At 37.5% G+C, this 18,163-nt stretch overlaps 2 protein-coding genes across 4 annotated transcripts; both read left to right on the forward strand.

Moving 5' to 3' along the window:
• Nucleotides 1–813: 813 nt before the first annotated feature.
• On the forward strand, nucleotides 814–5,572 carry nsmce1 (NSE1 component of SMC5/6 complex). Of its 3 annotated transcripts, none has more exons than XM_088418494.1 (8): nucleotides 814–890; nucleotides 1,122–1,238; nucleotides 2,058–2,105; nucleotides 2,476–2,553; nucleotides 2,681–2,824; nucleotides 3,613–3,729; nucleotides 3,816–3,942; nucleotides 4,744–5,572. In XM_088418494.1, exons 2-8 carry the CDS (start codon nucleotides 1,188–1,190, stop codon nucleotides 4,758–4,760), a joined length of 582 nt encoding a protein of 193 aa, XP_088274620.1. In that variant the 5' UTR covers nucleotides 814–890; nucleotides 1,122–1,187; the 3' UTR covers nucleotides 4,761–5,572. The 3 variants fall into 3 exon arrangements, with proteins under 3 accessions (XP_088274620.1, XP_088274619.1, XP_088274618.1); XM_088418493.1 differs by having other exon boundaries at nucleotides 815–890; nucleotides 1,984–2,105; XM_088418492.1 differs by lacking the exon at nucleotides 814–890 and having other exon boundaries at nucleotides 897–1,238; nucleotides 1,984–2,105.
• A 2,859-nt stretch (nucleotides 5,573–8,431) lies between these two features.
• Nucleotides 8,432–17,747, forward strand: caly (calcyon neuron-specific vesicular protein). The gene is made up of 5 exons (XM_088419428.1): nucleotides 8,432–8,607; nucleotides 12,950–13,114; nucleotides 13,278–13,397; nucleotides 15,084–15,197; nucleotides 16,656–17,747. The coding sequence occupies exons 2-5, from the start codon at nucleotides 12,986–12,988 to the stop codon at nucleotides 16,893–16,895; spliced, it is 603 nt and encodes a 200-aa protein (XP_088275554.1). The 5' UTR covers nucleotides 8,432–8,607; nucleotides 12,950–12,985; the 3' UTR covers nucleotides 16,896–17,747.
• The last annotated feature ends 416 nt before the right edge of the window (nucleotides 17,748–18,163 follow it).

Raw genomic sequence — 18,163 nt, forward strand, 5'->3', positions numbered from 1 at the left:
GTACATTCACCAAAAGTGTCAACATTAAAAAAAAAAATCTTATTTAATTTGTTAGGCTATTAAAGCATTTACAATTGCCTTTGTTTTAGTGTATTATTTTGACATCACTATAAGTCATCTTGGGTGGAGTACATTCAACAAAAGGGTTAACATAAAAAAACAAAAACAAAAGAGCAGTCAGCTGAGAAAAATAACCTGTTACAGAACAAATGATAACGAGAAAACCCTGTTTTTTTTTGTTTTGTTTTTTTCATGCTTACTGGTATATTCAATTGACTACACTAAAACCAGATCATTCATGTTCAATGTCCTTAATATGTGAAGTTCAATAAGATTCAACGACTTTTAAAACAATGCAATTTGGTTTGTTTAAATCAAAACCAATTTTCTGATTTAACCGGTTCCTGTTTCACCCCAACTTCTATTTTCATACCCGAAGTTTTCCTATAGCTGCACCATACAGAGAAAAAGCCTTTCGATATGTTCACTCATTATTTATATTATTTACTAATATGTATGTTTGTGATTACCAAAATTAATATTTATGAATGTCAAAATTCGGTAATGTCAATGTGGGATTTATTTGTTTACAAAGAAAAATAATATATATATTATCTTAGAGGAAGCCATGCTTTTCACGTCTTAACGTGATAATTCAGAACGTAATACTTATTTACCTTTATTTGTCCTGATGTGACAGCTTGTCCTTATGCGACAATACGTTTCCGCTCCTTGGGGTTTTGATATCCAGCCAAGTTTTGTACAGAAAAACATTTGTGCGATTATACTCCGAAGCAACAGGTGGCGCTACAAATGGATTTAGTTACAATCCGCATCTGACGTGAAACAAGGCGAAAGGGCGCGGAAGTCGAGGAGCTGATTAGAACCAGGTAACTCATTTGTCTGTTACAGAAAAACTTAAAACAACGTTCTCTAGCTACACCGGTGTTTTTTTTGTTGTTATTTTTTTAAATCTGCACAAGTAATAAAGTCCACGAACAGTCACGTTACCCGTGGCTGACGTCAACATAAGAAGTTAGCTATTCTATTGGGATCGTAAGAGTTTGCAATTCACCATTGGCACGTAAGAAATTCAAAATTATTATTTTCTTAAAAATTAGCGTGCCACCAGATGGAGGACAGCCACAGAAGATTCCTGCAGACGCTGATGCGCAGTGGCATTGTGGATGAGCAAAGAGCAAAGCACCTCCATCAGCATTGTTGTACAATACATAAAGGTCAGTCACTGTACACATAAACGTTGCTTACAAAGGATGGCACTGGTAGCCTGTCCATAATTTACTGGAAAAAAAACCCAAAAAGTTATTTATCGTCCTTTAACGATCCGGTATTCGTTGTGCTAAGCTAAACGATATATTTTCTTTGAGAGACGTGTGCTTTCCACCAGTGTTGACTCATAAAACACGTAGTTTACTTGGCGTTACAGCAAGGTTTTCCTAAAATATTTTCCTAAGTGCATCTTAATATATTTAAAAAAAAACCTTTCTAAGCCAAAGTAAAGATATGTACTTTACATACTAAAGTGATTGTTATATCAAATACTTCATTTAGTAGTGTTCTATGCAAACCATATTATGGCCCATTTGTTTTATAATTTCCTCATTAAATGCATGGCAGTACTGTATGGTGTTTAAAAAAAAAAACTCCTAAATAAAACTCGACACGTTAAATTTAGCTGTGCATATCTTCTCTGGGAATCAAACCCATGCAAGGTGAAGATGTATAACGAGTAGAGTGCACTGACCATTGAGCTAATCATCTTTGCACTTCTCATCATTCGGTTGTCTGAAAAATTGTCTTACTTGCCAAAATGACGTCAAAACTGTCCCACAAGCTAGAATCCTTGGAAACCTCTCTACATTGTTGACTTCACACCCACTTATTGGATAAGAATGTAACAATTGTGAAAGTTAAGTAAGATATAATATAATGTGGTTTAAATCATTTGTGTTTTGTTTCCAGCCATATATGCTCCAAACCATCTCGATGACTTTATCGATATCATCAACTCTAATCTGGAGCCTTTGTTCATGCAGATAAGAAAAGGAATGTGTGAACTCAGCGGTGTGCAGCACTATGCTTTGGTAAGCATATTGACTCATCATCTGTATGTCGTCCATCATCTTTTCTAAACATGTTTTTAATTGTTAATAAATCAATTACGAGCTCCCGTTTAATCTCCAGTTTGCAGCATATGTTGCTACAGTCGTTAAGAAAATAAAGCAAGCTGTATGTAGTAAGCACAGTATAAATTTGGACTTCCCTGGCCTAAACCTTATTAAACTGCAGAACATGCGGCCTCAAGGACTATGAAATCATGGAATGGCTCCACTTTAGACAAAAAAATAAATAGCTCATAATCAAGCAGTAATTCTTGTATGGTCAAATACAAATGTTGATGCAGCATCATCATGCAGAACTGTCAATAATCACTTTGATGTGACTGCTTTGCAGGTTAACATGATTGAAACGGAAGTCACCAGAATGACGTCTGACTACAGCGATCATGAACTGGAGATTTTCCGAAAAATAGTACGTTCAAGTCATCTCATTCATGACACCATCCTGCAATATTTTTTACAAATAATAACCGAAGCAACGTAAGATGAACAAACTCACTGTTAGCTGTTTATGATAAGAGTACTCTATTTATGTTAAGATGGACCTGATCATGGAGTCAGATACTGGAAGGGTGTACTCCACACAAATTCTGAATTCCTCCATCATTCAGACCAAAAAAACAAAGAAGACTGACGCAGAAAAGCTGCTTAATCGACTTGTGCAAGATAAGTGGCTTGTTGAGGTATGAAAAACAACTGTTCAAATCTGAGCTATTGCTATTTGCATTTTTTTTTTTTTACCAACATGTTATTATATGAATGTTTTTTTTTAAAGCAGGTAATGTAATAGATTTAATTAGATTTTTACATTTGAATGTTAATTTTATTCCTGTCGACTGCTTATGAATGGTACACATGATACATTTCACTACATCAGGTATCGATTACGGCCTACTTCAAGCAAGAATGTTTTTTAATCTTAGAAGTTTCAACACACACAGGCCTGCTCCCGTTTGAATACATCAACAAAAATATTATTTTTCAGTCGCAGATACATTTGGTGTTGCAGATTAGTCTAAAAAGTGTCAGCTAGTATGAACCCAAATGACATCCGGACCACTGACGATTCGATACTTGTCTTTTAGAAGCATTCTTTGGCCGCAGCTTCATTGATACAGCTTAAGGTGGACATCTAGTGGTCATTAAATGAAGTGCAAAAACAGTCATGTTGAAGTGTCAATTAACTTTTTATTCATACCCATTTAAATGTACAACACCTTCCAAGTGTTCATGGCTAGTTTGGGTTTTAATTTTCGATGCACATTCCTGTTTGACTACACCGATAAGTATATGGTTTGTAGTCTAGAATAATAATATAACTAGCAATAATAACAATAAGGATTGCAAAGTTGATCCTTTTTTTGTAATATCTGTATGTAAACCAATGTAGATCCTCACTTGATGGGGTATGGGACACTTTTCGGGAGAATGGCTTTTTTGATTCATCTCTGGAATAATTTGTTCTTTGCAGAACGAGGGTGAATACTGCCTATCCACCAGATGCATCATTGAAATGGAGCAATACATTCGCTCTATGTATCAGGATCAAGTCAAAGTGTGCCATATCTGTCGCAACATTGTTCTCCAGGTTCACTCCTGAAAAACATCGAGAAAAATCAAAGGTTATTGAAGTCTTTTGTGTCAAAAGTATAATCAAATCATTTGATTTTTCAGGCCCAAACCTGTGAAAATCCAACATGCGGCATTAAAATACACAAACCCTGCCTGGTGAAATACTTCAAAGGAGTGACTGAGCCTCGGTGTCCTGCTTGTGATGACATTTGGCCTCCTGAGATCTCTGGTACGTGTCCTTTTTTTGCGCAAGGACTACACACAAAATGGATGCTTGTCTTTTTGTTGAAAATTGGGCTTTCGAGAGCGCTCGTATCCTTATTCATCTTTACCAAATGAAATGAATTAAAACGCCATTTGAATCATCTGTTTTAGCACCTCAAAAAAACAACCCAAACATTTATAACATGTTTTTTTCAATAACAAATAAAGCACACTTCAATATTGTACTTGTTAAAACACTTAAAGCAATTTTATTAAATGAAATACAATAATTCCTCAAAATTGTGTATAGGATGCACCCTTTATTTTAGAGTCTAATTCTGGTTTTTCTGTGGTTACCGTGTACAGGATGCACCAACAGTTTGGTGACGATGTAAGAGTAGAATGTCATAAATGTCATATTTGTAAATTCTCCATATTTCCTTCCGTTCATATCAGTAAGTTATGTATTTATTGCGGTTAAGTTAACTGCGTTTCATATTTCCCACAATTTGAGCTGTCAGTGAACGCTGTGCCGGTGTAATGTTAAATGTGCTCGATGCGGTTGTTTTTCCTTGTGACACAGGTCTTTTTTTTTTTGATCCATTCAAGTTTTTTTTTTTTGACATAAATAATCAAGGTTGCACAGCATCTGTGTTTCACCAAGTTTATGACTGTGTATATTCCAAAAAAATCGCAATTAATAAATCAGTCAAATGGAATACCTTTCCATGTTCTCTAATCGGAGCACTCGACTGCATACGGCTTGCCATTCTTAATTGAATCAGCTGGAGACATCATAACGTTTACGTGATCTTTTCTGTTTTAGTAATACAGAGCGTGTGAACAAGGATGGACTCGGACGTCGGTTCAGCCTGCTTTCTGCTTATATTAAAAATTATGCCGTAACAAGAGCTGCAACAGGAGCTGGCTGATAACAGCCAACTGACGTCCGCCCTCTGCTCGTCATATATTAAAGATATATTCTTTAAGTTACTGTTTTTGGAATGCACTCGTCTTTTGGCCTTAATTTTTTTGGGGAAAAAAGTGCATCTTGTGTTTGGGGAATTACAATATTTTTGTGCAAAGCAAAAAAAAAAACAACAACAACAACAACAGTGACTAACTGCTGCTATTTTTTATTTTTACCTTTGCTTTTGTGGCAGGTCATACGATAAAATAACAAAAAGAAGACAGAAAAGGGGTTCTTGATGGGTAAATCATTTGTTCTGAGAATCATTTTTGCATGCCTCAATGCTTGCCTTAAAGAAGCTTGGAAGGATGGTCAGTAAGTTGACTTACCACTGTATTTTTGTTTTTGTGTTTTTGTTGTATTAGAGTTTGTATTAGACAATCATTTCTGATGGTTAAGGTTAGGGTCTAGGAATGCATTATGTCAATATATGTCATCACACATATAGCTGTACCAACGTGTGTGTGTTTTGAAAGTACTGTACATTTCAGTCTGCTTTTTTTTTGTCTAACTTTTAATCAGCACCTGTGCTTTTACTTGTTGACCCAATAATCTATGCAGTACTTGTTTGAATGAATGTTCTTTCCACCAACGCATAATATGACCTATTACCGTTATACTTATTTTTTTAAATGTGCAGCTCTCAGTAGCATCCCTTGGGAATTCAATGAAGTTCATTTCATGAGTAAGTCTTGTAGTGTGGTCCTTTCCCCGCGTGGTGGCGCGTTTGATGAATTAGTTGATGTTGAAACGAATGCGAGTTGAAAGCTATGCTGGAAGTGTTTAAGGTGAGTTGCAACGCACAAAACAAAGATACAAAAATCTCAATTCCTCTTTTGCTACATTGGTATTTGAATGCCCCCCCCCCCCAAAGACTCCTGTTACACCGTTATGAGTAGTGCTGCTGTTCCCTCTCGTGCAAAATAGAGCACATTCAACAAAATGATTGTCTAGTATGTTTCTATATATTCAATATAATTACAAGGCAGGCAAGTCGGAGGAAATTAGCTTAACATGTATAGATTTGGATTTTATATATCAACTCTAATGTGTTTGAGGCATGTCATATAAATTAGTTAAATTCTCTCTGGGATTAAATAAACGAAAATGATGTAAGACTTATGTTAAGTATTAGTTGAGTATTTTTCTAGAATTATTATTCTGTATAGCTGAAACATTTGCTTTTACCCCACTCAGTTTCCCTTGAAGTGTTGTATTCAAAATCACAACTTGGGATTTTATTTTTCTGACAGCATAATTATATCACCCAAAGAGCCAACTAAAACTTTAGCGCTTTAGTTGCTCATTTTAAACTCAACTCTCCCTTTTAACACAACAGATTTTTTTGTATACAACGCCCAAAAGATTTCAAGAAACAGGTGCCAATGGGCCATTTTGCTTCAACACGTGTGGGCCTGTTCTATCAGTCAATACTTCATGGTGTTTACTTAGATGTAAAAATATGTGTATTTGTTTTTTTTTTTTTTTTGGATGTTGATGCTGTATAAATCCAACTATCCTCATTGTGGGATAGTTTAAATGATTTTTCTGTGCTAATCACTTTTTTTTTGTAGACATGGGCAAACTTAGACTTTAAATAAATCAGTTTTGTTGCAAATAATCAAAAATAACTTGATGAAATTATCATTCTAACTGTTAATTAATGTTATCAGTATACAAGCACAATGACTGTCAGTTGATTTTGTATTGAAGTCATCCCCCCAAAAATTTTTTAGGGATACGTTCTATGGAGCAGCAAAAGTGAAAACAGTGTACTGAATAATATTGTGTAAGCAGCAAATTATACCTGTTTTTATTGTTCTTAAGGGGCGGCCATTTTGCAACTTGCTGCCGATTGATGGTTGGTCAGGTAACGAGCAATCACAGCTGAGATTGTGAACGTCACACAACCCAACTCGGAAAACAGGTGAGCCGCGATTAGTCACTGCTTGAGCCCTGAGCGACTGTGATGTCATGTTCAGTCGACAGCAAGTGGCAAATTGGCCCAATAAATGCCATGTTTCAATTAGAACAGACGACAGACTTGCAGAAAATTTAGTTTCACCTTCCTCTTAAACATGGAAAATAAAACCAAAACTGTATGACTAAAGTTCTAACCAATTTTACAAACTGTACAAAGATTTATTATAACAATGTTGCAGAATTAATGTGAATATACAAATTATTGCTTGAATCTGACAAAAATTTCACTGTTGTGCACTATAATTGATTCATACCAGTGCTGTCGGTTTCACATTGTGAGCATGGCTGTTCTCTCGGCGTGAAGCGACAAATCGACAATCCTCCTTGATGTAGAACCCTTGCCAAGTAGAGGTCAAAATAATGAATGTAACCTCATTTTGACGGTTTGAGAGATGGGGAGGCAGCAGCCAGGACGGCTTCAGATTTTTGGACCAGTGCTTGCCTAGAGGCCAAATAAATTCTTAGAACTGAGGAAGGCCAAATAGCGGAACAGCATGGGCCTTTTGTTCGCTTGAAAATGTTGAGCTCTCTTAAACAAATTTATGATGTACATCTTCATATTCTTCAGAGCCCCCTTGCGGTGACCTAATGAGCTTATCCAGATCACATTAAAAAAAAGACTTTCAGAGCGCTGTCTGGCGGTATGGTACTGATATAAAAATGTTTGAAGATGTCACAGGTCAGAGAGGTCACCGGATAATCTTTTCCTAGGTCAAAGACAAGAACGGTGGGTGCTCCTGGATTACTAACCTTTGACCCTCGCAACTTTAACTACCACCGATAATTTAACATCACAGATAATTTCCAGAACTGCTGTGGAACGGATTAAAGAATCTTTTGAGTCGGCAGTATAAAATTACCAGTGTCAAAAAATATAATATGCGGTACTATCCACAGAAAAAGGAATAATCATGTGAATAGTTACCCACAAATAAGTGGGCAGCCCGCTGTAAGCGGGATGCACAGTTAGTGACTTTTAAACTTCATTTCACTGTAATATTTATGGCATCCAAATATCCATTCATAATCCATAGCCGCTTATCCCTACAAGGTGCGCAGGCTTACTGGTGCCTATCCCAGCTGGCTTCGGGCAGTAAGCGAGGGACACTCTGAACTGGTTGCCAGCACAGAGATATACAGCATAGCCATATTTTCCTCGTAATTATTATGTAAAATACCTCCAGGGGTACAGGTAGTTTGAGAACCACTGGCGTATGCTATGCTAGCCGGCCTATGCTATGCTAGCTACTGTACTGAATGTATAAAGTAATTCTTAAGTATTTCTTAATTGTCAAGTGTCGTTTGAATGTGATCCATAAAATTGTTCCACTTTATTTTTTATTATCTTATTTTTTGTGGCAAATCATGATGTTTATTTTGTGGCCATCATAAAACAAATTTAAAAAAACTATTGTTTTTGTCAATTGTCATTGAATTCCAAATACAGGTAAGTGTTTACTTTGTTAATTTCAGCAAATCTGAGGGCTTTTTGAGCTAAATCTATGAAAGCTACTTATATTGTAATAAAACACAGTGCTATCATCCCTCGCAGATTTCCCATGAGATGAGTCTCAAGGCTGAGTTCATATTCAACTTCCGGAAGCTGCTGCAAGCTGGGTGTCATGCGCAGTGCGGTCACAACACATCACCACGGCAACCATCTTTCACAGCCAAGTCCCCGGCAGCATCAGTGGCGTGCGATCACCTCCGCCTGGCCGCCGAGCACGGACATCCGCAGTAAGTTCATTCTCTCTATTACTGACTGCAGCAAACTAAAATTAGATGCAGAAATATTGCAGCTCAGCGCCTACAATCCTGTTGTAAAGAAATATGTTTTCATTTGATCGGCTTTGATTAGCGCGGGTCAAGACATCCTTTTCCTTGTCGGTGACACACTGGACCTTTCTGGTACTGACTGTCTTTTTTTTTTCCCCAACGTTAACTGCATTAGCCATGGCTCCCAGCACATACGTTTAGAGGAGCTACATCGTGACATCATCCACGCAGAAAAAAAAGATGGTTCGCCAGTTTTACATGTCCTGTGGATTTGCTGTTGAATTGACGCTCTTTTGTCTGCCTGTGCCTCCTTTGTTTGATCATGTTGCTTCAATGCAGCAAGTTCGTATTTGCATGGGCAGTCAACCTAAACTTGAGAGACATACAAAATACTTGTCACACGAAGGAATGGCTTTTCACAGCATTTCCTTTAGTCAATATGAGCAAGAGTATCAATCATTTATTCATTTTTTTTTTTTTAAATCAGCTTCTGTGCCAAGGTGATCTCAATAGAGATGTCCAAAAGAACTTGCATAAAATGGATTTACAATATTTTCCTGCAATTTCAGGCCGCTGCTTCATTGCAATTTTTTTTCTTTAAAATTTTTAGTTTCAGAAATCCGTAGCTCATAAAATAGTATTTACACTATACAAATTGTAATGCGGGCAAGCAGAGCAATAATCAAGATCGGCTTTTCAGCCTTTTAACAATAAAACATGAAGACAATGTGTCCACTCATGCAGAAGCTGCTGTCTGCCACAGCTCACATCGAGACACCCAATGCGCCATCTCATCGACATAATCCACCAGGGCCAGCCTCAAAAAGGCACACAGACATGACAATACTGTACATACAATATTTCGAAGTGTATTCTTTGTATTCTTGCAGTTTTGTGTGTCTTTTGAAACTCTTCTGAAATTATTTGTAATTATTGGTAATATGGTCTCACTTTTGTGAATACATAAGTATTTACCTGAAGTGAGTATGTGTGGAATGCATATCCCAAAATAAAACAGAGTGTACTTTATTTTATGTCTTAAATCCCCTGGAACTGTTATTCTTTCTAGCAGAAATTCTCAAGTGGGTGCACAAGTACCACTGGGGGGTACATGAAATTTTAAGTTCCTGCAGGTATGAGCAAATTTAATGCTTCTTAATACTGTATGTTTTTCATTTCCCTCGTTTCATTGTAGTTTGGTTATTGCAGCTTCACTCTGTTGCGGATTTTCACTTACAACCCTAACTTTTTATATTGCAGGTTATTTTTTTTCACAATTTTCACAAGTCAGACCACTAAAAAACTGGCAATTTTATTTATTAAAAAATAATTCAACCTCTATTTTCCTCCTGATTTTATGCTGTTGTTGTTTTTTTTTTTTAACAAACTACTCAAATTCAAAAAAAAAAAAAATCAATCTCTACTTCGCGGATTTCGGTTACAGAAGGATTTTTTTGGGGAACGTAAACCCTGCGGTAATTGGAACATGAAGCATCTTATTGCACAATTGTGTTATAGTGGTTCCTGTGCAAAGCATCAATCCCTTTATTTTATTAGGCTTTACCCAGGTGTTCATGATCATTAGTGACTTAATTTTACAGCAGATGTTACACAGTCTGTTGTTTCGAGTAACTAAATAAAATATGACTAGTGATCAGCAGTGCCCCTGCTGGTTGCAACGCAATAGCGCACAGCATTTTGACGCAATCGCTTTAAGACGCGATTTATTTACAATCCGTGTTTACTAAATCAAATGACTTGACAGTGCCGTTTTTAACATAATATTGTCAATGTTCATCATTTACAAATTAGTACATTGATTTACAAATACACATGACATTATCTTAAAATGGAAATTGATATTATTTGCAACCCTTTCCATTTGACTCCGTTCTTGGATGTGTGAATGCTTTGTTAGAAGCTCACAACCTAATTGCTAATCGCAGCTGTTAATCAGGATGATTCATCGCTCTCACACTTTCCACCACCCACGTACTAACAACATTGGATGTCCATGAGTAATGGTCGTCCTTAAAGAGCTGTTGCAAACTGCATGTGATTTGTTTCTGTGTCCAAAGATGGATTTCTTTGACAAATTGACACGCAAGCCACAAATGTATTTTCATGACCATTTTAGAGCAAACTCACCAAAGTGGGGATTTTATCGAAGTGTGCATTCACACTTACCAATATGAATTGGCCTATTTAAACACAAAAGGGTGTCTGCTGTGAGTCTTGGGCGTATCACACTAGTCACGGTTTGCAGTGTTACGCCTCTGTTCCCATTTCAGGTCAACGTCAGTCTTGCCAAAAAAAGGACTTTATGTTCATCAGTCCTATTGCGTGTCATTAGTGAGTCAGTGCAGCAGCGGGCTAGTAGGCTCTACAAGGTTACTCTGCGCGAATGGCAGAGGGATGACTCATTACTCCTTCCTGCCACATTTGGATGACCATTTGTTTAGTCAGGGAAAAAGTGGTGATATCAATGAGAACCACAAGACAGAGCTTTGAAGGTGAATTATAGCATTTTTCACATTTCAGACCATCGACAGGAAAAGGAAGTCTTTCACAACGCAAATAAGGTTCTAGTGTAATGTTTTATTTTTGTTACAAAAATAAAAATCATTTAGTCTTTAGTGGAGGTTTGAATGGTCAAAAAGAACACTTTTCATATTAATGCAAACTATTAATTAAAAGTACAAAACATGGAATAACACCACTTTTTTTTCTGTTAGCAAGGCATTTGCTTTAGTTTCTGTTAATAAAAGCCAAGGTGGTCTCGATTTTGCGAAATAAAAAGTTCTTTAAATGTTAGTTATTGAGCTTGCCAAGCGTTTCCACATTTTTAAGTGGTTTGTTTTGGTTTTAATCGTTTTGCTGATGTGTTCTACTAGCCTTCTGGTTTTCTTCTTTATGACATGTATTTAAGCACATTAGTTGTTGTAAATACGGTAAAACAATAAAAACATCCCGGTACTCTTACTTTTAACATTTTACTGAAACATTTATACAATCAAAATATAATAGATGAATTGCTATTCAATTTATTTACTGCTAAATAAAAACAATACTCCTGACTTCCTATTTTGTGTTTACTCCAGTATAGTTATTAGCACGTCCACATCACAGTTTAGAGTCTCGAGTTCATGTCCAGCTTGCTCCGGTCTTCCTGTTTGGAGTTTGCATGTTCTCCCCGAGCCCGTGTGAGTTCCCTCCAGGCACTCTGGCTCACTCCGGCATTCCAAAAACATGCATAATAAGTGTATTGGATTGGACCTTAGATGTGGTTGTTCCCATGAATGGTTGTTTGTCTTGGTGTGTCCTGCAATTGGCTGGCAACCAATTCAAGATATCCCCTTTCAGTGAAATCTTCTTACTGTTGCAGTCGCAGCACATATTTACAGTATAGAAGAACACTAAAGCTTTTTTGTTTAAAAAGACCTTCTGAAAATACATGTATTGTGTCTTACATTTTGAATTGCAGTTTCATATTAGCATTCTGCTACAACCATATTGCTTGTTCTGATGTCTACTAGCCAGAGGCTAAGATGCAATGTGTTTACATGCACCTTTGAAATATTTTTTAGTCTATGAAACAGCACATAAATCACAGCAAATAATAACCGAACCAATTTTGCTGGCCACAAATGGCCTGCCTACACATTTTATCCGGCCCCCTGAACAATACCGGAGATGCACTATGAGTTTTTTATTTGTTTTTCTATTTTTTTTTTTTTTCAATCTAACCATGTGCTGGAAACTGACACATGCATGTATGCAAGAAGCTGTTATTAATACATAATAGGTAAGCTTACCTTTTCGACTTGGAGCCAATTTGAGTCTAAAAAATATACATAATGAAATCTATTTGGATAAAAGCCATTCTACAACAATGCTAGTGAAATATCTTGTGCTAGTCGGTGTTGTAACACTTAGTTCGGTTTCTTGGCCTGCTTGCTTTCTGGTTTTCACAGTGAAGTTGATGAGGGAGATCTACAAACAGTAAGGGTTATTTAGTTTTTATTTATTTCATAGTGTTTTATTTTATTAATGGTATTAATGACAGTGATCTGTTGAGGTCCCACAACAGGTTATTAGTACAGTTTTTGGTGATGTTTGGCTTTGTGGAAAACAATAAATTTTTACATTCAGACAGCTCTGTGATCATTATACTTTTTGTTTTAATCAGCCCCCATCAGAGAAGGGAAAAGTTGTTTGGTTCTCACAAGAAAAAGATTTGGGACCCCTGATCTATATGACGTTTTCCATTCTCATGGAGGACTTCCAACCTAACTCTTCGTAGGTCTGAGTTGCCTGTCCCGCCCGCAGCAGTGCAGTCATGGTGAAGCTAGGCACTAATCTGTCTGATAAGATGGAGAAGCAGCCGTCTGCAGATGATGGCTTTGATAACATCCCTCTCATCACACCCCTGGAGGTCAGCCAGCTCCAAAAGTCTTTTGCCGACAAAGTAAGTCCGCTCTTGCTTTTCTCCGCAGATAACGTGACACAATGGCAACAAAATGATGGCCATCGCAACATGGCAAATGGAGTAACCAGATTGCATTTTGCTGCGATGTCTCCTCCTGTTACATCACGCATACTTTTCATTACATGTTTCTTTTTCTGTTCAGGTTATCGTGAAAACGGCGACTCATTACCAACTGCAGCAGAAGAAGAAAAACAAGTTGTTCATGCCCGGCATTGAGAAGCTAAACATCAATTTGTACAAAGACGTCTCTGACCGAGTAAAGGTACACTACACACACACCTCATTGACATAATGCATTTCCCAGTCATTAACCATTACCTTAACCATTGCAATAAATGTACTAACCCTAACACTTACACTAACCTCAACCAAAGTCCATTTCAAACCTATACTCTAAAAAGCAAGTCTTGACCCTTAAAAAAAAAAAAGGTTTGATCTTGCGTTGTCCACCAAAATAGTCCCCACAAGTGCAAGAGGTCCCTCCAAAGACAGTAAAACCTGGGATTTGGTCCACACCTTGCAAAAAAAAAAAACATGGACACACACACACACACACACACACACAAATAGACAGACCAATAATACATTGTATTCATGCTTTAAGTTGAACAGAGCTTCATTGCCACACAGGGGTTGCACTGGGAGATATGATGAGCATTTATTAAACACAAGAAGCCTGTCTAGTTTAGGGAAGCACATATAAATAAATGATGGTCCATTTTATAGTCCATGTATTTTCTAAAGCTCTGTTATTAATTCCAAGCACTGTGAAATGCACCACTACCAATCGCCCCTTAGTAAAGAATCTTTAAATTTCTTCAAACCTTTTTTTTCTCTCAATTTAACAGCATTGCAGAAAGTGTTCAGTTTTTTTTTCTCATTTAAAAAAAGAGCTAGTTTGACGGAGACTAGGGGTTGCATGACATTTTGAGACGGATCAGAAACGGAGTTTACTCAGCAATTCCACAGTTGACATAACATCCACCTCGGTTGAAAAAAAACAGCATCGATGGAGGCCGGGTGTATGCTTGTCCACTGTTTGCAAACTGATATGTGATTGGTTGTTATCTGAGCTATGAGCAACAGTGATGTCATTTTCAGTTGACAAGTTGAAAAATGGCCGCTGAAATGGATATACATAAATGGGTGAATTGTGCTGCTTAATTCATATTCCACAAACTCACTATTGACATTGTGTTTAGACTAGTGGGCCTGCGTAAAACATTTTTGTGGAGGATGTTTCCCCTTTGACTTCCTTTTTGATGCTCCTTTGATTGGAGTAAACACAAAATCCCAATTCGGTGGGTCAAGTGAAATTGTTTTGGGTTTTTTTCTCATAAAGTATGTCACTTGGGAACTACTTTGGGAAAGGGGTTTTCCGACCCCAATTGACCACGAAAAAAAGGGACCACTGTGTTGCACATCATACTGTATTATTCAGAGTATGCTTTCTTAACAAATACTGGACATACTAAATAGTCCTTTGGTGTGATTTGGTGTGTCTCTGTATGCCCTGCAATTGGCTGGCAACTAGTTCAAGGTGTCGCCCACCTACTGCCGGTAGCCAGCTGGGATAGGCACCAACAAGCCTGCGACTCTAGAAAATGGATAGATGTTTTGTTAATCAGATGCTGAATGATACCAGAAGCATCCTGTGTTTCAAATTAAGAGCCCCAAGGTCCTATCTTAACCATGAAAAATGTTGCTTTAGAACGTTTGTGAGTACAGGTTCTCATCTGACTGTTGATCTTTGGATTTACATATTCGCGACCACACAATTCATTGCCATGTGTAGTTGAGAATGGCCTCAAAAATGGCGCATAAAACATGAATGTGCAATACTTAGGGGATTCTCATTTCATTGTTGCAAATCTGCTACACCTGCCTGGGGATGGTTAACTATAAATGTCAACGTGTTGATTTGAGTGTATCCGTGTGTGTTCTTCAGATCACAGGTCTGATCCTTATCATGTTGGCCTTCCTAACCAGCCTCCTCCTCCTGCTCATGTACAAAGCCATGTGGTACGACCGCCTTACCTGCCCACAGGGTTTCATCCTTCAGGTACACAACACACACACACAAACACAAGGGGGAGTTGCTTATCAAGTCATCCAGTCTAAATTGAACTTTACTGTATGTTAGTCGAACACAGACGCGGCTCAGTGGGCACTTCTTTTCCCGCCACACCCTCGCATCCGTCACTTCAGAAGAATTTTCTTTCGACACTAGAGCAGGAAAGTCATTATTTCCTAACGACACCTCGGGGGCATTGTGCACCAAAGCAGCACCACCACGCATGTTAGTTAAAGATGCTCTCTTGCGGGAGTAAAGAGTGGAGGGGGGGATAGAAATTGGTTTCTGGTCAGGCAGCAGCCAGGATGCCCGCCTGTGAACCGAAGGGGTCTTTAATTAGGGGTGAGCGTGACTAAAGTGTGATTAAAGGCTTAGCTATGAGGGGACAGCAGGGAAGGCGGAATGATGAAGCCTTTGAAGTTTTTTGTCGAGTACAGTCGTATTTTTTTTCCCAGCTAATGTGTCGCTAGAGACATGAAGACGAGAGCACGGTTGATACTTTTTGAGATGTTTCGTGCTCATTATTGCTGCACACACATGATATCCGCAAAGTTTACAAGTTGGCCCTGTAACACGTATAGCAGGTAGTAGGTTACTTACTGTGCAATAATAATAGAGTTGTCAAAGTAATTGATTAATTAACAAGTAATTGATTATTTAATTGAAAATCAAAAATTTATCGACAACTATTTTAATAATTGAGTATTTTTTTAGAACTATTGCTTAACTTAAAATTGTTCAAATCTTCTGATTTTAGCCTCAGAATAAATTCTGATTTCTGTTGTCTTTCATGAAAGCAGATTGATTACCTTTTAGGTTTAATCAAAATAAGACGTGCAAGCATCTGCTATTACTTTGGACAAAGACGATGGAACCACTGACACAGTCAGTTTAGAAAGGTTTGCATTAATTTGTGAAGCATTATCTTGTGTGACATCGCTTGCTTATTGTTTTGTTCCACTAAACACTATGAAATTACATAATTTTTCATTCCATAAGGTGCAAATAATAAATAAAATAAGTCATAAATTTTGTCAAAAATCACCAGTGTGCCCTATAATAAACATTTCGTAAAATGTACAGTATGCACGCTGGAGCAATAAACCAATCAGAGAACATCAGATATGTTCATTTTGTTTGAGCATGCGCCTTTTCATACGGTGCACCATATGTATGGGTCAAGTATGGAAATATACTCCATAATTGAGACTGTGCATAATAATACGGTATGTCATGTAGTGCAGAAAATCCAGCAAAAGAAGACAAAAGGAATGTTGGAAGTATATTTATACAATATTTTAAAACTTGTACAGTTTTGAATGCAGGTGCTTGGTTTTGTTGATGTTTAGGCCTTCAAATAAGGCATTGAAGGCCCTTGTGGCACTTTGCTGGGTTCCAGCAGATCTAATGAGTCTGGACGTGACCATGTTCTTTCTGTGACAACAGCAAAGGCAATGCACTCCGGCTGCTCTGGAGATGTTCTCCAGCGAGCAGCAGAATCCCGCAGACATGCAAGGCAGCGCCAACTCCGGGCTTTACGCCACTCTCAGCCGCCTCAACCAGGTCAAGAGGACGGGGCCCGAGATGCCATCGCCATGGTTGCCGGTCATCAGAGCTCTGAAGGAGACAGACGCCGTCAAACATGACAGCCAGCCAGTCAAAGGTGAACCAGAGGGAGAGGAATGAATTTTTGCTCACCGGGCAGCCAGTGATTCAATACATCCCATAATCGCATTGTGTGTGAGTGCGAGTGCGTGTGTTAGAAGTCGTGGTCAGAGGCAAGAAAAAATGTTGGAAAATGTCTCTTGCAGTTTCACTGAGTGCTAATTTATATCAGTTTACGCCACATGAATTCACTATATTTGCGGGAGATGGTGGAATGTTGAAGGTGACGCAATTTATCGACATCTGCCTGGTGTCCTTATTTTCTCCTGCGGAATCATTTTCAAGATTACGCTACCGTTTTTAAACTTATCTCAAATAAGTAGTAATATGTTAGTGTCAGAAATGAATGTTACCAGTCCATATGAGAATAATTGCAATTTTATTAGTATTATGCAAGTACATGACATAAAGTCTCATTGTGATTTTAAAATATGAATGTATCTGATGTAGCTATTTATGTCAGCGCAAGAGTAATATGTTTACATTGTATAGCTTCTTTCTATAGGCAGTTGTATTGTTCATTTTTATTTGAATATGCTCATGTGAACTTTTTTTTCATTCAATCAATTATATCTTCTCTTACATTAAAAAGCAATTATATATTCATCTTCACTATTGACATTTACGTTACATTATTTTTGTATGATGCCAGTTTAAAAATATAATTGTTGGTGTCATTATGTGTCATAACTGTCACTCTTCCCCACTCATATTCTTTATTTAAAAGAGTGATTTCATTATTATGTTTTTGAACATGCGTGTTTGTGTGTGTAGGTGTTGAGATCACAGCACAGCTTGTCCTTACATCACATCCATCTGCCCGGATGTCACTGCATGGGCATAAATAAAAAAAAAATGGAATTCTTTCATTCATCAGTCTCCTATTTGTGTTTTTCTTATTAATCAAGCCAAACCTTGCAACTTGTATTTTCGTTCTGGAGGTTAGCAATTCTAAAACTAGACACACAAGGACAGGGGAAATTATATGTGTCCTTTAAAACATTTTCTGATTTAGTTGATAGGGGATTTTCTTAAAGACAGTATTAGGACATTGAGCTTCCCGAAACAATACACAATACAGTACATACAATAATACATAACAATCTCGGTTGTAGGCTCTCAAATTATCAACAGTAGGGGCACTTTAGCATGCCCAATCTGCTCGTCAAGAAAAAAAAAATGAAGAAGAAGAAGACCCGGAGGTTACGTTTATTTACCTCACAGTAGCTAACAGGCTGCTCCACTCTCAAGTTTACTCCTGGAACATTGTTGAAGCATCGTGTGTAAGT

The sequence above is a fragment of the Hippichthys cyanospilos genome, chromosome 7, assembly GCF_059441005.1.
Source record: "Hippichthys cyanospilos isolate Australia breed blue-spotted pipefish chromosome 7, RoL_Hcya_1.0, whole genome shotgun sequence".
NCBI classification, from domain to species: Eukaryota; Metazoa; Chordata; class Actinopteri; order Syngnathiformes; family Syngnathidae; genus Hippichthys; species Hippichthys cyanospilos.